Source organism: Leptosomus discolor, chromosome 7 (genome assembly GCF_034619465.1).
Source record: "Leptosomus discolor isolate bLepDis1 chromosome 7, bLepDis1.hap2, whole genome shotgun sequence".
In the NCBI taxonomy this organism is placed as follows: Eukaryota; Metazoa; Chordata; class Aves; order Leptosomiformes; family Leptosomidae; genus Leptosomus; species Leptosomus discolor.
Window position 1 is genome coordinate 42,718,563 of NC_141397.1, and position 23,673 is coordinate 42,742,235.

A 23,673-nucleotide genomic window follows, 5' to 3' on the forward strand; every position below is an offset into this window, starting at 1 on the left:
CAGTTGGTACTTACTCTTCCCTTGTCGTTTCCTGGCGCCACTAGAGGAGCGGGTTCTAGCTGAAGATGGGATAGAGACAGAATGGGCGCTGCTGGTGCTGGGCCCGTCGCGCGAGTGCTCCTCGCTCACAGGAGCGCGGCTTTGGCTAGGTACGTACGGGACTGGTTTTGTACTGAAACAGAGGTGGGACAGACGCTGCAGTAAGGGAATCCCTGTGGTCTGGTGCGATTCTTCAGACACGAGCCACACCTGTTCGCAGCAGCACGGCTGATATCGCACGGAGCCAGCGGTGCCCAGGATCTCCATACGTCCCAGCAAGAAAGAGCCTATTACAGTTACAAGTTTCACCGCACAAAGACCTCCCAGACGCACGGTATCCTTTCCTGCCAGATGCAGAGCTTCAGCGGGAAGCTGGCAGGGGCTCCCAGGAAAAGAGAGACGCTCACTTGGTCTTTGGAAGAGGAGGTCCTCCAGTTCCCAACCGCTCTCGTCTCCTGTGTACGTTCCAAGCGGGCTTCGCTGCACAGTCCATAAGTGCCACCTTGGTCACTCTGCCTGTAGGAGGCCAGAGGGAAACGTTGCTTGGACCCAGCCTACTATATATAAAGGAGGCTCCTCAGTGCTTGCCTTATTACAGCAAGCTCCAGCCACCTCTCCCCAGTCCACCCATTCCCAAGCTCTGGTGATAGCCTCGTCCCTAAGCGCCGAACCTCTTGCAGTCACAACATGGGCCGTGAGAAACCAGACTGATCGGGTCGGTAGCTCTCATTAGGTTCACCAAAAGAGGAGGAATGCCCCCACCCCCCGCCGCCTCCCTCCCCCCGGTTTTCTGCCCTGTCTAGTCCGCATCGACACCGCTATGGATGAAATCAAGAGCCTGCTAAGCCACTAAGCAAAGGCCGCCACAGAAAGAACAGAGAGCTAGGCATCTCCTAAATTGGACTAGATTTCAACCAGGCATTCAAAAGACCTTCCACCCCCCACCCCCCCCGCCCCAAAGATATCCCCTAGGCAGCATTCCCAGACCCCGCTCTGGTCATTCAGCCCTACTTTACCTCTGGGTTTGTTGGCATAAGCCGAGCTGATCTTCCCTACTAACACGAGCAGCCGCTGCTCGCGTGCATCGCGAAGCCGAAAGTACGCCTCCCGCCAGGACTCAGCCTCTTCTGGCTTCTCATTCTTGAAGTCTCGGAGACAGTGATTGCGCCACAGTTGGTCCGTATCCTCAGTGAGGAACTGAAGCAAAGGCACACGTAAGCTAGGATCCCTCCTGACACCTTCACTCCCCTCTCTCCCTCGGCACCAGCTAGTGCCAGTGCCACTGGAATAGCACAGAGGGCAAGACGGCTTAGGGGCCAACTTGCAGCAAGAGATCGGCCGATGGCAAATGCAGGAACTCGAGACTAGCAAAAGCCACCCCTTGCTATAAAGAGCGTTGGTCTTTACCATTCTGCTGTTGCAAGTGAGGACAGAACATCACTTCCACACCTCACCCTCCCTTCCCCAGGCCAAGGCACTCACATGATTACATTCCTCCATGCGACACAGCTGCTCTGGGGTGCATCTCTCCAATACTGGCCTCAGAGCTGAGAAAGGGACGCCACTCGCTTCGTGGATTGCTAGAGCAAAGCAAGATGCACACAGTATCGATCCTGCTTCTTGCTTGCCGAGGAAAGGGCTTGACGCCTTGAAACGCGGTGGAAAAACCTGCAGTGCTGCGTGACGCCACGCAATAGGAGGGCAAGGAGGAAGGAACCGTAGGTGCCGTAGCTCTAGGGAGCCGTCGGGCACCAGTACCTCCAAGTCAAGAGGTGCGTGCGCAAGACTCTGTCTCACACTATTTCCAGCGCTTTAGCACTCCCTGAAAGCATGCTGGGTGCTGAGTCCCGCAGCACCTGAGCTTTCAGTGGGATCTGTCCCCTACTAGCTAGCTTGCCTTGCAACAAGGGGCAACTCTTCACATGCTCCAAGCCAGATGCTGCGGAGAGGTATACAAACAAGCTACCAAGACGCCAGGCACGGCTCAGGACTTTAAGACAGATGAGGAAAGGTACTTGCAGTCCATGTTGTTACTGAGCACTCTGACGCATTGCTGATACAGAGACAGCATCTCGGGCAAGGAGGTAGCCTTGGAACCCGAATACACGGGCATCCTTGAATACACCCGGCAGCCTTTAAAACCTTCTTCACTCTCTTCAGCTGGTGACGACACTGCTGTAAAGTGAAAGACTTGGAGTAAGAAGAGAGCGGAGAAAAGAAGAGCCCACCCTGCTGAATGGCACAGCAGACACCAATTGGAGTCACCCAGAAGCGACCTAAAGGGCGAAGTCTTCTCTAAAAGACCTGCCACCTAGTTCAGAAAGGGCACGTCCAAAGCCCAAGCCTCAGGAAGGGTCAGCAAAGGATCTTCCTCATTTCTGCTAGAGCATGTGGGAGAGCAGCCCCCTTCCTCTGAAACCTAGGCTCTGGGCATCAGACGCAGGACACCAGACCCCAACAGAAGGGCTTGAACCCAGCCGGCATCTGCTCCCACTCTCTCCCACAAACAATGGCTGCAGCCCCGCTCAAACCTATTTTCCTGCCCAGCATACCTTTCCCTTTTGCCTGGGAGCGGGCAGTGGACTTGATGCAAGGAACAGGGCGGTAACGGGCCGGGAGCAGGGCCAGCGGGTTGTCTGGTAACGGTGGTGGCACATCTAAAAGTATCTGGAAGGAGAGGATGTCCGTGCACGTAAGCCAACAATACAGCAGAACGTTGCATCCTGCCAGCATACAAACAGCACTGAACTGCATTTTGTTTGCTATGTCGAATAAGCCCCTCAACGCTCCTCAGCTTGCGCCACAACGTAGCCTCACGGGGAGGCTGCCCTTCTGCCACGTTACTGTGGCTCTGTCCAGGCTGTGAATACAAAGAAGCCAAAATTTGGGATCGGAATCGCTCCGCTCCCTCCACTAAGAGCCATCCACAGTGGCAGAGGAGAGGGGAATCTCACGAGCTGAGGGAAACCTAAAACTTTGATAGGAGGCACTTGCTAGAACGAATGGCAAAGCAGGGTTTTAAAATGCTGCCGAGAGTGGAAAAACACTGTTTTGAAGAGCAAAGTGTTCCAGACTTGAGTAAAAAGATGAGGCACTAAAGGTTTTGCACATCAGTCCCTGTTTATATACAAAACCCTGGCACTCATGTGGCTATGAATTTGTACAGAAATAATGCTCATTTTTCAAGCTTTCACCCAAGAAGGTCTGTCCGACCCCTACCGTTCTGTCTTCTAGAATCAGCTGCACTGTTAACACCAGATCTCCCACTTGTCCCCCACTTCTGGAGGCCAACGGATTTCGTTAAGAAAATTGTAGTGCTGACAGAGATTTTTGAAAGGTCCATTTTAGAGACGCATCGATACTTGGGAGGAGGGACAGGGGAACCTCGCTGGCGGGTGGAGCTGCACTGCACATTAGGTTGGATTCGAAGCTGACCCACATCTCAAGGTATTCTGCATGCTTAAAAGTAGATCACGCCCAATATGCTCTCCTACGAGGACTGAGCTGAAGGTGTTCTCTTTTAAATACACACCACCCCCCCACCCCCCCACCCCCATTTTTTAATAAAGAGGGGTTTGCCTATTGCATTTCTTTACTCCCCTCTCTCTCTTCACCCACTTTTCCAGCAGAGCTCCGCTCCAACAGCACAAAGCAATGCCTGCGGCATAGAGCATACGAAACACACGGTGGCTCCCGGCAGGAACCAAGAGTCACAGACCTAGTACCAATGAGACACCCCAAGCACACCCTGGTGCAGAACCAAGCCCAGCACTTCCAAGGGGAAAACTAACAAGCCCCAGGTGCCAGAGGCCCGAGAACAGCTGATGCCACCTCCTTTCTTCCTTTTCGGATCCTTCAAAACCTTACCCGCTTTGGTTCACGAGACTCTGGTAGTTCCTTCTCTGCCTCTGTCTCATTGGTTCGCTTGCGGCTTGGACTTTTCTGGCTTGGGCTTGAGCTGGTGGCACTGGCTCTGCAGCCGTCCGGTTTGCTGTGCCCTTGGTCTTTCTCCCCAGCTGACACAGAGGGCTTGAGCACTTTCCTTTTCTTTTTCTGGGGCTGGTCATAGTTGAGGTACCACTCAAAGGACATTGTGGGTTGTTCAAATTCATCCTTCTCTTCCCCCTCCCCAAAATTTGAAGAAAAGCCCTTTGATTTTTCGTCCACGACAGAGACTTTGCGCTTCCCTCTGCCATCCAGTCGCTGCTGCTCGTGAGAAGACTTGCGCTCTTTGGTTCCACTCATGTTCCCTTTCTCACAGAGCTCACCCGGGTACCTTTCCCAGCCTGCAGCTCTCGTATCCCAGTCAAGCGTTAAGCGTTTGAAAGAAGAACTGAGGATGACAAACTGCCCTCCGTGGCTTCCACGCTTGCTCTGACAGGCTCCCTCCTCGTGCCTGGAATGTAGCGAGCCTCATCACAATGGCACCATGGACACCGAGAACCTCACCGCAGCGGCACCTCGGACACGGGCCTGCAGCACGTAGCCAATTCCATTGGAAGCTTGCGACTATTCAAGAGCTGAAGAGGGAACCCACATCTCCCCTGCAGACCCTCCACTCTTGTCAGTGCTGCCTACAGTCTCTCTCTCTCTCTCCTCTCAACTAGAGTCTGTGCTAAAAAGGCGACTGATCCCTTCCGCGACCACTGCCTCTCGACCCGCTCCTTTCCATTCCCCTCCCCATACCCCAGTGAAAAAAGGTTCTTTCTCTTCACGCACATGCTGCCAGGCGAGGCTCTGCCAGCTCGTGCAGCGGCTCCGCAGGCCAGGGAGGGAAGAGGCGCCCTCTCCGACTTGCAGCCCAGTGAGGGGGCTGCAGGTGAAGGGAACGTACTTCTACCTCTGCCACCCAGGTGGTTTGGGACATCCCTTCACCGAGATGTCGACCAGCTTTTTAGTTACAGTGTTGTAGGGAGCCTCAGGCAGGAAGACGGTCGAGGACATCTTTGCCACCTAGACTGGCACGTCCTGGGCGTATGCAGAGAAACCAAGAGAAACCAAGGCAAGGAAACGGGAGAACGGGCAAACAGAGGGCCGAGACAACAGAAGCCCGTATAGGGAAGAAAGACTCCAGAGTTCACGGAAAGACACCTCTCCAGGGGCCACCAAAGACTAACACAGCCCCCCGGGCCAAAACTGCCCTCTGCTGCTCACTTCACAGTTAATAGCGACTGCCCCGTTGTGGCCGGCTCCCCGCTCTCTGCTGCGGCCTCAGCGAGGCCACCGGAAACCACAGGCCTCGTGCAGCACTCGGGCTCCCCAACCTGCCCAGAGGAGCTCTGCTCCAGGGCACCTCCTCACACTCCCACCAACCCCTGGGTCTGCAGGCTCACGTCGCACACCTGCTCCTTCCAGAGCTCCAGTTCCTCACACCCCAAGTACAACCGAGCGTTTTGAACGCCGGCTATGAAGTGTGCACGCACTAGAAACAAACGGCGTTCCGTTATTCGCTTCCCTCCAACCCCAGTCAAGCGGCTTCAGGTTCAAAGACTAAAATCCTTGCTTTTTTTTTCCAAAGAGGGGGTCAGGGCAAAACATACAGGGGAAACGGCTTCCAAACTGGAAAGAAATCCTTCCCAGTTCCACACAGAGAACACGACAAAATCATTCCTTCTTTCCACTACAAGAGACAAGCCGATGCCTCCATCGACATTTAAAAGCTGTCTGCAATTTGAGAGGCAAAGTCCCCTCTCTCTCTTCAAGGGGAAAGGAAAAAAAAAAAAAAAGAAAAGTTAAAACCTGACTTGGTGCGCAGTAAAATTTCTCCCCAACCCCCTCCTAGTTTTATTCCCAGTAGCCAGCAGAAGACCACAGCAGCAGAGCACAAGTCCCCAAGGCCTCTTGGCATCCCTGCACAGCAACGTAAGCACCTGTGCAAGACCTATAGTAACAGCAGAGGAAAGGTCAAGAGCTAAGGTTTCATTAACATACATGGGTAGAGAGCAAAGCCTCGGGACTCGACGTGCTTGCCAAAGGACTGACGAGCAAATGGGCCGCCGGTCCTACCCGCCCCAGAGAGTCCGGGTGGGACTTGGAGCCCAGCAGGTACCAGATCATGGGGAGTGACTCCAGTGACACCCAGTGTCTCCCCTCAGACAGATGGGTTCCTGCCAGCTCGAGCCACAGAGAGGCCGGTCCTTGTACTGGACTGGGAGGAGGGAGACTACTGGGAGCGACGTAAATAATACAGGCGGGATAGAGGAGCAGTTTAATATCAATTAAAACAATTCTATCATTTATTAAGAGGTCAAATAGCAAATAGTCGCTCCATCTTCCAATGACAGCGCCCGAAACAGGATGTTAAGGGCAGGGGGAAAAGAGGGGGGCTTGAACCTGAGAAAGGGACCAGAGTAAAGAGAAAACACTGTGCCGTCGTCTTGTGCAGATCGAATCCTCTCCCAGCAGCGGCAGCCTCCAAAGAGTTCAACGAGAAGGGCTGTTGAGGGGGGTGGGGTACTTTCTCCCTCTTCACTCCCAGTCGCCCATGAGAGAGAAAGTCCCAGATCTGCACTGCAAACTCATCTCCGAGAGAAGCTCTTCTGAAAATCTTTGTTCGTTTTTGCCGTCACGGGTGAAAGGTCTGCGACAGAGAAAGAGAAGGGAAAAAAAACAAACCAACAAAACAAAGCAAACAAGAACCCCACGCGTTAAAGCAGCAGTCACAGACTAGGAGAGCAGAGAGCAATTCAAAGCCGCGGCCCTGGGAGAAGAGACGCAAGGCGGGCCTAAGCGTGTGCTCTCTGATCGTGGCTCGTCGTATTTTCAGGTCACAGACCAAGGAGAGCCCACTCTGCTTTCTGCACTGCAGGAACGCAGATCTCTGCTTAAACTCTCCCTGCTTCCCTCCCAGGGGAGCTGCACTACAATTTCCTTGTTCCAAACGGCTGGACAGGCACCAAAGGACAGCAGGAGGGAAAAGGCAGGGTTTCTGCCTCACTAGGACCGTTAGGACAGGCTGACACAGTCAGCGCCGAGCAGACAGGCGAATCGGCTGTTTCCCTATGCTTTTTCTTCTGCAAGAAGTTTGGGCAGTCTTTCTCACGCTCTCCTTAGGGAGAGGAGAGAAGAGAGGCCACCAACGTTAACCCTCCTGCATAGCCTGCATTTCTCTCACAGCAGAAGCAGCGGGTTCATGTGTTTGTAAAGGAGGAGCTCGAGGAGACCACAGGGACGTTCCGCAGTTGGTACTTACTCTTCCCTTGTCGTTTCCTGGCGCCACTAGAGGAGCGGGTTCTAGCTGAAGATGGGATAGAGACAGAATGGGCGCTGCTGGTGCTGGGCCCGTCGCGCGAGTGCTCCTCGCTCACAGGAGCGCGGCTTTGGCTAGGTACGTACGGGACTGGTTTTGTACTGAAACAGAGGTGGGACAGACGCTGCAGTAAGGGAATCCCTGTGGTCTGATGCGATTCTTCAGACACGAGCCACACCTGTTCGCAGCAGCACGGCTGATATCGCACGGAGCCAGCGGTGCCCAGGATCTCCATACGTCCCAGCAAGAAAGAGCCTATTACAGTTACAAGTTTCACCGCACAAACACCTCCCAGACGCACGGTATCCTTTCCTGCCAGATGCAGAGCTTCAGCGGGAAGCTGGCAGGGGCTCCCAGGAAAAGAGAGACGCTCACTTGGTCTTTGGAAGAGGAGGTCCTCCAGTTCCCAACCGCTCTCGTCTCCTGTGTACGTTCCAAGCGGGCTTCGCTGCACAGTCCATAAGTGCCACCTTGGTCACTCTGCCTGTAGTTGGCCAGAGGGAAACGTTGCTTGGACCCAACCTACTATATATAAAGGAGGCTCCTCAGTGCTTGCCTTATTACAGCAAGCTCCAGCCACCTCTCCCCAGTCCACCCATTCCCAGGCTCTGGTGATAGCCTCGTCCCTAAGCTCCGAACCTCTTGCAGTCACAACATGGGCCGTGAGAAACCAGACTGATCGGGTCGGTAGCTCTCATTAGGTTCACCAAAAGAGGAGGAATGCCCCCCCCCCCCCGCCGCCTCCCTCCCCCCGGTTTTCTGCCCTGTCTAGTCCGCATCGACACCGCTATGGATGAAATCAAGAGCCTGCTAAGCCACTAAGCAAAGGCCGCCACAGAAAGAACAGAGAGCTAGGCATCTCCTAAATTGGACTAGATTTCAACCAGGCATTCAAAAGACCTTCCACCCCCCTCGCCCCAAAGATATCCCCTAGGCAGCATTCCCAGACCCCGCTCTGGTCATTCAGCCCTACTTTACCTCTGGGTTTGTTGGCATAAGCCGAGCTGATCTTCCCTACTAACACGAGCAGCCGCTGCTCGCGTGCATCGCGAAGCCGAAAGTACGCCTCCCGCCAGGACTCAGCCTCTTCTGGCTTCTCATTCTTGAAGTCTCGGAGACAGTGATTGCGCCACAGTTGGTCCGTATCCTCAGTGAGGAACTGAAGCAAAGGCACACGTAAGCTGGGATCCCTCCTGACACCTTCACTCCCCTCTCTCCCTCGGCACCAGCTAGTGCCAGTGCCACTGGAATAGCACAGAGGGCAAGACGGCTTAGGGGCCAACTTGCAGCAAGAGATCGGCCGATGGCAAATGCAGGAACTCGAGACTAGCAAAAGCCACCCCTTGCTATAAAGAGCGTTGGTCTTTACCATTCTGCTGTTGCAAGTGAGGACAGAACATCACTTCCACACCTCACCCTCCCTTCCCCAGGCCAAGGCACCCACATGATTACATTCCTCCATGCGACACAGCTGCTCTGGGGTGCATCTCTCCAATACTGGCCTCAGAGCTGAGAAAGGGACGCCACTCGCTTCGTGGATTGCTAGAGCAAAGCAAGATGCACACAGTATCGATCCTGCTTCTTGCTTGCCGAGGAAAGGGCTTGACGCCTTGAAACGCGGTGGAAAAACCTGCAGTGCTGCGTGACGCCACGCAATAGGAGGGCAAGGAGGAAGGAACCGTAGGTGCCGTAGCTCTAGGGAGCCGTCGGGCACCAGTACCTCCAAGTCAAGAGGTGCGTGCGCAAGACTCTGTCTCACACTATTTCCAGCGCTTTAGCACTCCCTGAAAGCATGCTGGGTGCTGAGTCCCGCAGCACCTGAGCTTTCAGTGGGATCTGTCCCCTACTAGCTAGCTTGCCTTGCAACAAGGGGCAACTCTTCACATGCTCCAAGCCAGATGCTGCGGAGAGGTATACAAACAAGCTACCAAGACGCCAGGCACGGCTCAGGACTTTAAGACAGATGAGGAAAGGTACTTGCAGTCCATGTTGTTACTGAGCACTCTGACGCATTGCTGATACAGAGACAGCATCTCGGGCAAGGAGGTAGCCTTGGAACCCGAATACACGGGCATCCTTGAATACACCCGGCAGCCTTTAAAACCTTCTTCACTCTCTTCAGCTGGTGACGACACTGCTGTAAAGTGAAAGACTTGGAGTAAGAAGAGAGCGGAGAAAAGAAGAGCCCACCCTGCTGAATGGCACAGCAGACACCAATTGGAGTCACCCAGAAGCGACCTAAAGGGCGAAGTCTTCTCTAAAAGACCTGCCACCTAGTTCAGAAAGGGCACGTCCAAAGCCCAAGCCTCAGGAAGGGTCAGCAAAGGATCTTCCTCATTTCTGCTAGAGCATGTGGGAGAGCAGCCCCCTTCCTCTGAAACCTAGGCTCTGGGCATCAGACGCAGGACACCAGACCCCAACAGAAGGGCTTGAACCCAGCCGGCATCTGCTCCCACTCTCTCCCACAAACAATGGCTGCAGCCCCGCTCAAACCTATTTTCCTGCCCAGCATACCTTTCCCTTTTGCCTGGGAGCGGGCAGTGGACTTGATGCAAGGAACAGGGCGGTAACGGGCCGGGAGCAGGGCCAGCGGGTTGTCTGGTAACGGTGGTGGCACATCTAAAAGTATCTGGAAGGAGAGGATGTCCGTGCACGTAAGCCAACAATACAGCAGAACGTTGCATCCTGCCAGCATACAAACAGCACTGAACTGCATTTTGTTTGCTATGTCGAATAAGCCCCTCAACGCTCCTCAGCTTGCGCCACAACGTAGCCTCACGGGGAGGCTGCCCTTCTGCCACGTTACTGTGGCTCTGTCCAGGCTGTGAATACAAAGAAGCCAAAATTTGGGATCGGAATCGCTCCGCTCCCTCCACTAAGAGCCATCCACAGTGGCAGAGGAGAGGGGAATCTCACGAGCTGAGGGAAACCTAAAACTTTGATAGGAGGCACTTGCTAGAACGAATGGCAAAGCAGGGTTTTAAAATGCTGCCGAGAGTGGAAAAACACTGTTTTGAAGAGCAAAGTGTTCCAGACTTGAGTAAAAAGATGAGGCACTAAAGGTTTTGCACATCAGTCCCTGTTTATATACAAAACCCTGGCACTCATGTGGCTATGAATTTGTACAGAAATAATGCTCATTTTTCAAGCTTTCACCCAAGAAGGTCTGTCCGACCCCTACCGTTCTGTCTTCTAGAATCAGCTGCACTGTTAACACCAGATCTCCCACTTGTCCCCCACTTCTGGAGGCCAACGGATTTCGTTAAGAAAATTGTAGTGCTGACAGAGATTTTTGAAAGGTCCATTTTAGAGACGCATCGATACTTGGGAGGAGGGACAGGGGAACCTCGCTGGCGGGTGGAGCTGCACTGCACATTAGGTTGGATTCGAAGCTGACCCACATCTCAAGGTATTCTGCATGCTTAAAAGTAGATCACGCCCAATATGCTCTCCTACGAGGACTGAGCTGAAGGTGTTCTCTTTTAAATACACACCACCCCCCCACACCCCCCCCCCCATTTTTTAATAAAGAGGGGTTTGCCTATTGCATTTCTTTACTCCCCTCTCTCTCTTCACCCACTTTTCCAGCAGAGCTCCGCTCCAACAGCACAAAGCAATGCCTGCGGCATAGAGCATACGAAACACACGGTGGCTCCCGGCAGGAACCAAGAGTCACAGACCTAGTACCAATGAGACACCCCAAGCACACCCTGGTGCAGAACCAAGCCCAGCACTTCCAAGGGGAAAACTAACAAGCCCCAGGTGCCAGAGGCCCGAGAACAGCTGATGCCACCTCCTTTCTTCCTTTTCGGATCCTTCAAAACCTTACCCGCTTTGGTTCACGAGACTCTGGTAGTTCCTTCTCTGCCTCTGTCTCATTGGTTCGCTTGCGGCTTGGACTTTTCTGGCTTGGGCTTGAGCTGGTGGCACTGGCTCTGCAGCCGTCCGGTTTGCTGTGCCCTTGGTCTTTCTCCCCAGCTGACACAGAGGGCTTGAGCACTTTCCTTTTCTTTTTCTGGGGCTGGTCATAGTTGAGGTACCACTCAAAGGACATTGTGGGTTGTTCAAATTCATCCTTCTCTTCCCCCTCCCCAAAATTTGAAGAAAAGCCCTTTGATTTTTCGTCCACGACAGAGACTTTGCGCTTCCCTCTGCCATCCAGTCACTGCTGCTCGTGAGAAGACTTGCGCTCTTTGGTTCCACTCATGTTCCCTTTCTCACAGAGCTCACCCGGGTACCTCTCCCAGCCTGCAGCTCTCGTATCCCAGTCAAGCGTTAAGCGTTTGAAAGAAGAACTGAGGATGACAAACTGCCCTCCGTGGCTTCCACGCTTGCTCTGACAGGCTCCCTCCTCGTGCCTGGAATGTAGCGAGCCTCATCACAATGGCACCATGGACACCGAGAACCTCACCGCAGCGGCACCTCGGACACGGGCCTGCAGCACGTAGCCAATTCCATTGGAAGCTTGCGACTATTCAAGAGCTGAAGAGGGAACCCACATCTCCCCTGCAGACCCTCCACTCTTGTCAGTGCTGCCTACAGTCTCTCTCTCTCTCTCCTCTCAACTAGAGTCTGTGCTAAAAAGGCGACTGATCCCTTCCGCGACCACTGCCTCTCGACCCGCTCCTTTCCATTCCCCTCCCCATACCCCAGTGAAAAAGGTTCTTTCTCTTCACGCACATGCTGCCAGGCGAGGCTCTGCCAGCTCGTGCAGCGGCTCCGCAGGCCAGGGAGGGAAGAGGCGCCCTCTCCGACTTGCAGCCCAGTGAGGGGGCTGCAGGTGAAGGGAACGTACTTCTACCTCTGCCACCCAGGTGGTTTGGGACATCCCTTCACCGAGATGTCGACCAGCTTTTTAGTTACAGTGTTGTAGGGAGCCTCAGGCAGGAAGACGGTCGAGGACATCTTTGCCACCTAGACTGGCACGTCCTGGGCGTATGCAGAGAAACCAAGAGAAACCAAGGCAAGGAAACGGGAGAACGGGCAAACAGAGGGCCGAGACAACAGAAGCCCGTATAGGGAAGAAAGACTCCAGAGTTCACGGAAAGACACCTCTCCAGGGGCCACCAAAGACTAACACAGCCCCCCGGGCCAAAACTGCCCTCTGCTGCTCACTTCACAGTTAATAGCGACTGCCCCGTTGTGGCCGGCTCCCCGCTCTCTGCTGCGGCCTCAGCGAGGCCACCGGAAACCACAGGCCTCGTGCAGCACTCGGGCTCCCCAACCTGCCCAGAGGAGCTCTGCTCCAGGGCACCTCCTCACACTCCCACCAACCCCTGGGTCTGCAGGCTCACGTCGCACACCTGCTCCTTCCAGAGCTCCAGTTCCTCACACCCCAAGTACAACCGAGCGTTTTGAACGCCGGCTATGAAGTGTGCACGCACTAGAAACAAACCGCGTTCCGTTATTCGCTTCCCTCCAACCCCAGTCAAGTGGCTTCAGGTTCAAAGACTAAAATCCTTGCTTTTTTTTTCCAAAGAGGGGGTCAGGGCAAAACATACAGGGGAAACGGCTTCCAAACTGGAAAGAAATCCTTCCCAGTTCCACACAGAGAACACGACAAAATCATTCCTTCTTTCCACTACAAGAGACAAGCCGATGCCTCCATCGACATTTAAAAGCTGTCTGCAATTTGAGAGGCAAAGTCCCCTCTCTCTCTTCAAGGGGAAAGGAAAAAAAAAAAAAAAAGAAAAGTTAAAACCTGACTTGGTGCGCAGTAAAATTTCTCCCCAACCCCCTCCTAGTTTTATTCCCAGTAGCCAGCAGAAGACCACAGCAGCAGAGCACAAGTCCCCAAGGCCTCTTGGCACCCCTGCACAGCAACGTAAGCACCTGTGCAAGACCTATAGTAACAGCAGAGGAAAGGTCAAGAGCTAAGGTTTCATTAACATACATGGGTAGAGAGCAAAGCCTCGGGACTCGACGTGCTTGCCAAAGGACTGACGAGCAAATGGGCCGCCGGTCCTACCCGCCCCAGAGAGTCCGGGTGGGACTTGGAGCCCAGCAGGTACCAGATCATGAGGAGTGACTCCAGTGACACCCAGTGTCTCCCCTCAGACAGATGGGTTCCTGCCAGCTCGAGCCACAGAGAGGCCGGTCCTTGTACTGGACTGGGAGGAGGGAGACTACTGGGAGCGACGTAAATAATACAGGCGGGATAGAGGAGCAGTTTAATATCAATTAAAACAATTCTATCATTTATTAAGAGGTCAAATAGCAAATAGTCGCTCCATCTTCCAATGACAGCGCCCGAAACAGGATGTTAAGGGCAGGGGGAAAAGAGGGGGGCTTGAACCTGAGAAAGGGACCAGAGTAAAGAGAAAACACTGTGCCGTCGTCTTGTGCAGATCGAATCCTCTCCCAGCAGCGGCAGCCTCCAAAGAGTTCAACGAGAAGGGCTGTTGAGGGGGGTGGGGTACTTTCTCCCTCTTCACTCCCAGTCCCCCCATGAGAGAGAAAGTCCCAGATCTGCACTGCAAACTCATCTCAGAGAGAAGCTCTTCTGAAAATCTTTGTTCGTTTTTGCCGTCACGGGTGAAAGGTCTGCGACAGAGAAAGAGAAGGGAAAAAAAAAACCAACAAAACAAAGCAAACAAGAACCCCACGCGTTAAAGCAGCAGTCGCAGACTAGGAGAGCAGAGAGCAATTCAAAGCCGCGGCCCTGGCAGAAGAGACGCAAGGCGGGCCTAAGCGTGTGCTCTCTGATCGTGGCTCGTCGTATTTTCAGGTCACAGACCAAGGAGAGCCCACTCTGCTTTCTGCACTGCAGGAACGCAGATCTCTGCTTAAACTCTCCCTGCTTCCCTCCCAGGGGAGCTGCACTACAATTTCCTTGTTCCAAACGGCTGGACAGGCACCAAAGGACAGCAGGAGGGAAAAGGCAGGGTTTCTGCCACTAGGACCGTTAGGACAGGCTGACACAGTCAGCGCCGAGCAGACAGGCGAATCGGCTGTTTCCCTATGCTTTTTCTTCTGCAAGAAGTTTGGGCAGTCTTTCTCACGCTCTCCTTAGGGAGAGGAGAGAAGAGAGGCCACCAACGTTAACCCTCCTGCATAGCCTGCATTTCTCTCACAGCAGAAGCAGCGGGTTCATGTGTTTGTAAAGGAGGAGCTCGAGGAGACCACAGGGACGTTCCGCAGTTGGTACTTACTCTTCCCTTGTCGTTTCCTGGCGCCACTAGAGGAGCGGGTTCTAGCTGAAGATGGGATAGAGACAGAATGGGCGCTGCTGGTGCTGGGCCCGTCGCACGAGTGCTCCTCGCTCACAGGAGCGCGGCTTTGGCTAGGTACGTACGGGACTGGTTTTGTACTGAAACAGAGGTGGGACAGACGCTGCAGTAAGGGAATCCCTGTGGTCTGGTGCGATTCTTCAGACACGAGCCACACCTGTTCGCAGCAGCACGGCTGATATCGCACGGAGCCAGCGGTGCCCAGGATCTCCATACGTCCCAGCAAGAAAGAGCCTATTACAGTTACAAGTTTCACCGCACAAAGACCTCCCAGACGCACGGTATCCTTTCCTGCCAGATGCAGAGCTTCAGCGGGAAGCTGGCAGGGGCTCCCAGGAAAAGAGAGACGCTCACTTGGTCTTTGGAAGAGGAGGTCCTCCAGTTCCCAACCGCTCTCGTCTCCTGTGTACGTTCCAAGCGGGCTTCGCTGCACAGTCCATAAGTGCCACCTTGGTCACTCTGCCTGTAGTTGGCCAGAGGGAAACGTTGCTTGGACCCAACCTACTATATATAAAGGAGGCTCCTCAGTGCTTGCCTTATTACAGCAAGCTCCAGCCACCTCTCCCCAGTCCACCCATTCCCAGGCTCTGGTGATAGCCTCGTCCCTAAGCTCCGAACCTCTTGCAGTCACAACATGGGCCGTGAGAAACCAGACTGATCGGGTCGGTAGCTCTCATTAGGTTCACCAAAAGAGGAGGAATGCCCCCCCCCCCCGGCCGCCTCCCTCCCCCCGGTTTTCTGCCCTGTCTAGTCCGCATCGACACCGCTATGGATGAAATCAAGAGCCTGCTAAGCCACTAAGCAAAGGCCGCCACAGAAAGAACAGAGAGCTAGGCATCTCCTAAATTGGACTAGATTTCAACCAGGCATTCAAAAGACCTTCCACCCCCCTCGCCCCAAAGATATCCCCTAGGCAGCATTCCCAGACCCCGCTCTGGTCATTCAGCCCTACTTTACCTCTGGGTTTGTTGGCATAAGCCGAGCTGATCTTCCCTACTAACACGAGCAGCCGCTGCTCGCGTGCATCGCGAAGCCGAAAGTACGCCTCCCGCCAGGACTCAGCCTCTTCTGGCTTCTCATTCTTGAAGTCTCGGAGACAGTGATTGCGCCACAGTTGGTCCGTATCCTCAGTGAGGAACTGAAGCAAAGGCACACGTAAGCTGGGATCCCTCCTGACACCTTCACTCCCCTCTCTCCCTCGGCACCAGCTAGTGCCAGTGCCACTGGAATAGCACAGAGGGCAAGACGGCTTAGGGGCCAACTTGCAGCAAGAGATCGGCCGATGGCAAATGCAGGAACTCGAGACTAGCAAAAGCCACCCCTTGCTATAAAGAGCGTTGGTCTTTACCATTCTGCTGTTGCAAGTGAGGACAGAACATCACTTCCACACCTCACCCTCCCTTCCCCAGGCCAAGGCACCCACATGATTACATTCCTCCATGCGACACAGCTGCTCTGGGGTGCATCTCTCCAATACTGGCCTCAGAGCTGAGAAAGGGACGCCACTCGCTTCGTGGATTGCTAGAGCAAAGCAAGATGCACACAGTATCGATCCTGCTTCTTGCTTGCCGAGGAAAGGGCTTGACGCCTTGAAACGCGGTGGAAAAACCTGCAGTGCTGCGTGACGCCACGCAATAGGAGGGCAAGGAGGAAGGAACCGTAGGTGCCGTAGCTCTAGGGAGCCGTCGGGCACCAGTACCTCCAAGTCAAGAGGTGCGTGCGCAAGACTCTGTCTCACACTATTTCCAGCGCTTTAGCACTCCCTGAAAGCATGCTGGGTGCTGAGTCCCGCAGCACCTGAGCTTTCAGTGGGATCTGTCCCCTACTAGCTAGCTTGCCTTGCAACAAGGGGCAACTCTTCACATGCTCCAAGCCAGATGCTGCGGAGAGGTATACAAACAAGCTACCAAGACGCCAGGCACGGCTCAGGACTTTAAGACAGATGAGGAAAGGTACTTGCAGTCCATGTTGTTACTGAGCACTCTGACGCATTGCTGATACAGAGACAGCATCTCGGGCAAGGAGGTAGCCTTGGAACCCGAATACACGGGCATCCTTGAATACACCCGGCAGCCTTTAAAACCTTCTTCACTCTCTTCAGCTGGTGACGACACTGCTGTAAAGTGAAAGACTTGGAGTAAGAAGAGAGCGGAGAAAAGAAGAGCCCACCCTGCTGAATGGCACAGCAGACACCAATTGGAGTCACCCAGAAGCGACCTAAAGGGCGAAGTCTTCTCTAAAAGACCTGCCACCTAGTTCAGAAAGGGCAAGTCCAAAGCCCAAGCCTCAGGAAGGGTCAGCAAAGGATCTTCCTCATTTCTGCTAGAGCATGTGGGAGAGCAGCCCCCTTCCTCTGAAACCTAGGCTCTGGGCATCAGACGCAGGACACCAGACCCCAACAGAAGGGCTTGAACCCAGCCGGCATCTGCTCCCACTCTCTCCCACAAACAATGGCTGCAGCCCCGCTCAAACCTATTTTCCTGCCCAGCATACCTTTCCCTTTTGCCTGGGAGCGGGCAGTGGACTTGATGCAAGGAACAGGGCGGTAACGGGCCGGGAGCAGGGCCAGCGGGTTGTCTGGTAACGGTGGTGGCACATCTAAAAGTATCTGGAAGGAGAGGATGTCCGTGCACGTAAGCCGACAATACAGCAGAACGTTGCATCCTGCCAGCATACAAACAGCACTGAACTGCATTTTGTTTGCTATGTCGAATAAGCCCCTCAACGCTCCTCAGCTTGCGCCACAACGTAGCCTCACGGGGAGGCTGCCCTTCTGCCACGTTACTGTGGCTCTGTCCAGGCTGTGAATACAAAGAAGCCAAAATTTGGGATCGGAATCGCTCCGCTCCCTCCACTAAGAGCCATCCACAGTGGCAGAGGAGAGGGGAATCTCACGAGCTGAGGGAAACCTAAAACTTTGATAGGAGGCACTTGCTAGAACGAATGGCAAAGCAGGGTTTTAAAATGCTGCCGAGAGTGGAAAAACACTGTTTTGAAGAGCAAAGTGTTCCAGACTTGAGTAAAAAGATGAGGCACTAAAGGTTTTGCACATCAGTCCCTGTTTATATACAAAACCCTGGCACTCATGTGGCTATGAATTTGTACAGAAATAATGCTCATTTTTCAAGCTTTCACCCAAGAAGGTCTGTCCGACCCTTACCGTTCTGTCTTCTAGAATCAGCTGCACTGTTAACACCAGATCTCCCACTTGTCCCCCACTTCTGGAGACCAACGGATTTCGTTAAGAAAATTGTAGTGCTGACAGAGATTTTTGAAAGGTCCATTTTAGAGACGCATCGATACTTGGGAGGAGGGACAGGGGAACCTCGCTGGCGGGTGGAGCTGCACTGCACATTAGGCTGGATTCGAAGCTGACCCACATCTCAAGGTATTCTGCATGCTTAAAAGTAGATCACGCCCAATATGCTCTCTTACGAGGACTGAGCTGAAGGTGTTCTCTTTTAAATACACCCCCCCCCCCCCACACCCCCCCATTTTTTAATAAAGAGGGGTTTGCCTATTGCATTTCTTTACTCCCCTCTCTCTCTTCACCCACTTTTCCAGCAGAGCTCCGCTCCAACAGCACAAAGCAATGCCTGCGGCATAGAGCATACGAAACACACGGTGGCTCCCGGCAGGAACCAAGAGTCACAGACCTGGTACCAATGAGACACCCCAAGCACACCCTGGTGCAGAACCAAGCCCAGCACTTCCAAGGGGAAAACTAACAAGCCCCAGGTGCCAGAGGCCCGAGAACAGCTGATGTCACCTCCTTTCTTCCTTTTCGGATCCTTCAAATCCTTACCCGCTTTGGTTCACGAGACTCTGGTAGTTCCTTCTCTGCCTCTGTCTCATTGGTTCGCTTGCGGCTTGGACTTTTCTGGCTTGGGCTTGAGCTGGTGGCACTGGCTCTGCAGCCGTCCGGTTTGCTGTGCCCTTGGTCTTTCTCCCCGGCTGACACAGAGGGCTTGAGCACTTTCCTTTTACTTTTTCTGGGGCTGGTCATAGTTGAGGTACCACTCAAAGGACATTGTGGGTTGTTCAAATTCATCCTTCTCTTCCCCCTCCCCAAAATTTGAAGAAAAGCCCTTTGATTTTTCGTCCACGACAGAGACTTTGCTCTTCCCTCTGCCATCCAGTCGCTGCTGCTCGTGAGAAGACTTGCGCTCTTTGGTTCCACTCATGTTCCCTTTCTCACAGAGCTCACCCGGGTACCTCTCCCTGCTTCTACGCAGCTTCTCCTGAAAGCTGTGACCTTTACGGGCTTTTAGATAAAAGACTGTTGGTTCTTCCTGCTCCTCAGAGGCATAAGTGTCTGTGTATGTGTCCTGAGGCTGAGGTGACACAGCTCGTCCATAGCCCAAGTACACTTGATCTAAAGAGAGCAAGATGTGGGAAGATCTGCCCCAACCCTTCCCCTTGTGGCTGCTATAGCTGTAAGTCTCATGGGCTCTGCATCGTCTAGGATACCTCTTGGACTTCTTGTCCTTATGATCTGTGCTATGGGACTGGCTGCAAAACTGCTGGAAGCATTCTGCATACTCCTGGTCAGGCTCCTTATCCTTTCTGCAAGAGAGTTCTTGATGTCTTTTGCTTGAGCTGCTCGTCTCATAGTCAAGGCATCTTCAGAATCCAGGTTATTTCTGAAGGGATATGAAAACAAAACAGATTAAAACTTCCCAATATGAATGAAAAGAGCCATTCCCCATGGACCATGTGGACAGGAAACTCCTTGGAAGACTAAAGTTGTATTTGGTAGTTTTGTGGCAAGAATACCACTAATCTTCTCAGGAACAGCGACAATCAGGGATTTAGAAATTGCATTTCTAGTGCAGGGATTGAGCATTTTTATTAGGACCAGAGACTTCACAGTTCACTGGGAAGCAGAGACAGGTGTATACAAAGACTTCTCCATGCCTACACACTCCTGCTTGTGTGTACAGTACCTATGGGAAACATGTACCCCAGTTTGCCAACTAAGCATGCGGGGATACCACAGACATTGAAATTATCATGAATTACTGGGTCTTTATCACCCACATCTAAATGATCTCATTGCTGAGTTCAACACAGCTTTGTTACTGCTACATGCTTGCTAGCAGTAACTTTCAGTTCCCATAGGATTTTTGCACATAAAAGCCTTATTTCAAGCCACTTCCTTTACTTGGCCTAGAACTTATGCTCTTTAGCATTATAAAATGGGAAGCAAGCAGATTGCATCTCTTGCTTTATTAAGGGCACTTTTCTGGTATCTACTGTTAATCTCTTTATCAAACTGCAAGGTCTTGAAAATCAGCCCATACTCTGACACCAAACTGCAGCCGTCAGCAACCCAGTGCTCTGCAGCTAGCAGAGACAGGAAGTTTATGCCAAAACCCCATGCAAGAGTGAGCACTCTTGTGTTACAAGTTTTCCAGAGCTTTCACTTTTTTTCCTTGGTCAGAGAAGTTTATAATCTCCACTGTAAAAAATATAACAAAGCTTATCCATCAAGATAATCGATCACGTCCAGTTAGCTGTCTGCCTCTTGGGACACCAGAGCTAGATTCTTCCTCCTCACTACAGAGTTTTCGCAAAACCTCCTACAAGCTTGTGTTCCCGTGAACTGTTCACAGTATTCCCAACACCCATCTCTTTAACGACAGAGCCAAGACATGAATTAATCTTAGCAAAACATAGTTGGCATTCTTAGATCTGCTAAACCTCCTACAAGTGAATCAAGTCAACCTGCTACCTATTGCTGCTAGGTAGAAATAAATTTCCCTCATCTAACAACAAAGACATCACACATATTACGTTTTCAGCAGACATTATAAACATCCCTACAGCATCAGGGACACACACACAACTCTGTTGCACAGCAAGTGGAGGAAAGGACTTGGAAGCTTGTGACTCTCAGAAGGTGGTGCTGAAAACTTGGTGAGAGAAGGGGAAAAAAATATTGAATGGCTTCTGAAATTTTACTAGACACTGAGGGAATGAAGATTTCTAGGTGCTCTTAAAGATCTAAGAGGGAACCCACATCTCCCCTGCAGACCCTCCACTCTTGTCAGTGCTGCCTACAGTCTCTCTCTCTCTCTCCTCTCAACTAGAGTCTGTGCTAAAAAAGGCGACTGATCCCTTCCGCGACCACTGCCTCTCGACCCGCTCCTTTCCATTCCCCTCCCCATACCCCAGTGAAAAAGGTTCTTTCTCTTCACGCACATGCTGCCAGGCGAGGCTCTGCCAGCTCGTGCAGCGGCTCCGCAGGCCAGGGAGGGAAGAGGCGCCCTCTCCGACTTGCAGCCCAGTGAGGGGCTGCAGGTGAAGGGAACGTACTTCTACCTCTGCCACCCAGGTGGTTTGGAATATCACTTCACCGAGATGTCAACCAACTTTTTAGTTACAGTACGTGGCAGCACACGTCTGACAGCACCACCTCACCTTAGTTCCCGCAGCTCAGCTATAGCCACAGACCAGCCTTGTCAGCGTTCCCCTTATTACAGCCCTATACAGCTAATGCTGTATGTGTTCAGTGCTGCTGTGCTATGTGCCTTACAAAGGTCTGCCCGTAATCCAGAAGATCTTCTCTAAAACACTTTGCTCATGCTCAAATTGGCACTGTTGGCCTAAGCTATTCCAATCACCCCCACTGCTGCCATACAATGAACAGAGAGGTTTAGTGGTTTCTGTCCTTTTGAAGGAGATGTCCTTTTAACATATTTGAAGAGTGTTGTTATTTTCAAAAAGAAAATACTCCTCCACACAGAGATAACAGTTCATCTAGCTTAAGCAGAACCACAGGACAGTATGTTCACCAGAAACTTCTCCATTATATTTAGGACTGCATTGCCATGACCAAAGATTTAGGACGTTTTGTTTGTTTTAGAAGTGTGAAGCACTGACATCAAGAGTAACAGTGTGTTTCAGCACTCTTGAGCTGGGATGCTGAGAGGGATCCAACAGTTCTACCTGAGCTGTAACCACAGCTAACCAGGTCTTCAAGCCTTCTGTCCCTGCAACTCTGGGCTCATGGTAACGTGGAGTTTCCCCTGGGATTGATGGAGTCTGGGGCCTGGAACAGGAGAACCTCTCCCCGTTCCCATCTGGTCAGACCTCTGAATGTGGAAAGTTATTGTGGTGAACTTTTGCATTTGTTGGTTACATCTGCCTTGAAAGTGAACTTACCCAGAGGTGGTGCAAGCAGAGGATGGAGATGATTAGTTGTGACCAGACGCTGTTGGGCTGCAAGTCCCTCACTAGCTGGCAGCATCTCCAAGGCAAGCTTTGCTTGTTCAGGCTGGAAGATGACCCTCAGGCTGTGATCTGGGGGTAAAGGCTTGCCATTTGAGGAATACTGCAGATTTAAGGTGGAATTGGAGAAATATCTGCACATCTGGCCAGTTACCATTGTTTGTCTAGGTGCTCCAGAATGATCTAAACTGAGGTTTAGGCTCAGGGAAAAGATTTGCAAAGAACGTCTTCCTCTGGCCTAGAAAATTTAAGCCCAGCATCAAATCTAAAGCCCCTTTTTTGTCACACGTGGTGCATATGAGGTAATCTCTGGGATCAGTGAGGAGTCCAAAAGCACAAGACTTCAAGGCAACAATACAATTCCTATGTGATAACCTATGTTCTACACGTTTCTCAGCCACCTCAGTACAATCCCTGTACAGCTACTCTCGTTTTAGCAATCACCCTTCTCACCCAACACAGAAAGAAATGCGATTTATTCAGAGCAGCCTATTATAACAGCACAATGGTTTTTTTTAGTAGAGGCTGACACTTGCATTCAGCTCACATACCCTTCATCCTACTCCAAACAGATCAGGCAATGACTTAGGTTTGTAGCATAAAAAAATGGAGGCAGTCTTTCTTGGAGAGAGCTAGCTAGTCAGCATACATTCAGGGCCTTTATCTGAATCCTTGAAGGCCTCCACGCCCAGGACACTGCAGCACAACAAAACCCTACATAATATACAGCAATAGTCATGCCTGAGAGCAGCCACATTGGTGTCTGGCGTCCACACCTAGCACAGGCCAACACACATCTACCTGGATGCAAAGTGAAAAAAGTGCATTTTTAAAGTGGAGAGCATCCTGGACCACTCTGCATTTCAGGTAATTCTTGGGTCTTCCAGAGGGTGTGTCCACAGAAATCCAAAAGTTGTCATCTCAGACTGATGCTTCAGTAACCTCGTAAGGTTACTTGCCAAAACTTCTGTCCCTTAAGGTTTTTTTAAAAAATCTTAGGTTTTCTCTTTGTTCAAAAAAAAAAAGTCTGCATCTGACTGTGTGATAGTTTTTGCCATTCTAGCCTTACTTAGTTTGAGAGGTTTTCATCTGTTTGAGGTTTTTCACTTCCCTGCAAATTGCTTTCTTGATCCCTTCGAAGTCATGAGGCTTTTCTATACAGGCTATTTATAGGACTGCACCTGTGCTAAAGCAAAGGGACCTTTTCAGCATTTCAAATAAATTTCTAGCACGTAGTTTGAAGCAGAAAGCTAGAAGGTTATCATCGTAAGTGGCATGTTTATACTCAAATGAAGTGCGGTTTTATTTCCAAAGCCATTCATTCACTGTAAATTGTGTATAAAGACATTTGGCTTTGGCAGGCAGCTGGAACAAAGATAAACATATCCACTCTGCTAGACTAACATTACACATCAGAAAGAAGTAAATATCTAGACACCGTTATATTCAAACACCACAACTTCTCTGTGCACAAAGGAGGATGAATTCCCACTCTCAGTGAAACAAGCCAGAGTGCCTTTTCCCCTTGGGATCCAGCTGCGCTGGTAACAGATTGCATCATCCCCATTCTGCAGCACCCAAGACTCTGAGACAGAGATCCATCAGTTATATTTTAAATACTAACCATATGCTGATAGCAAGGGCAGATAACCTACATGCATAGAAGAAACGAGCTACAGCTGATTGAACTTACCTCCATTACCGTCATCTTCAGATGCCAGATTCAAGGACGAATAATTGTTTTCAAGGCAGAGACCCCTTCTACACTGCAATAAATAAGGAAATTTGCTCAGTTGCCCTTTCTAAGGGAGAAGAGACTAAGCCATGTTGTCACAGAGAGACATATTTTCAGCAGCTGAAAATAGAGCTCTCTCTCTCAAATTCCGGCTATCTTACTAAAATAAAACGTGGTCAGCCAGGAGA

The 23,673-nt window shown here is 51.8% G+C and overlaps 1 protein-coding gene across 1 annotated transcript; it reads right to left on the reverse strand.

Moving 5' to 3' along the window:
* Positions 1-442: 442 nt before the first annotated feature.
* On the reverse strand, positions 443-23,449 carry LOC147415270 (elongin-A-like). Its single transcript, XM_086468584.1, is given in 16 exon segments — positions 443-555; positions 1,056-1,187; positions 8,267-8,398; positions 14,440-14,597; positions 14,872-14,980; positions 15,475-15,655; positions 15,941-16,038; positions 16,478-16,633; positions 17,011-17,125; positions 18,323-18,502; positions 18,504-19,133; positions 19,136-19,163; positions 20,037-20,082; positions 20,085-20,150; positions 21,757-21,853; positions 23,444-23,449. Coding segments are annotated over 16 exon segments (2,247 nt in total).
* Positions 23,450-23,673: the final 224 nt, after the last annotated feature.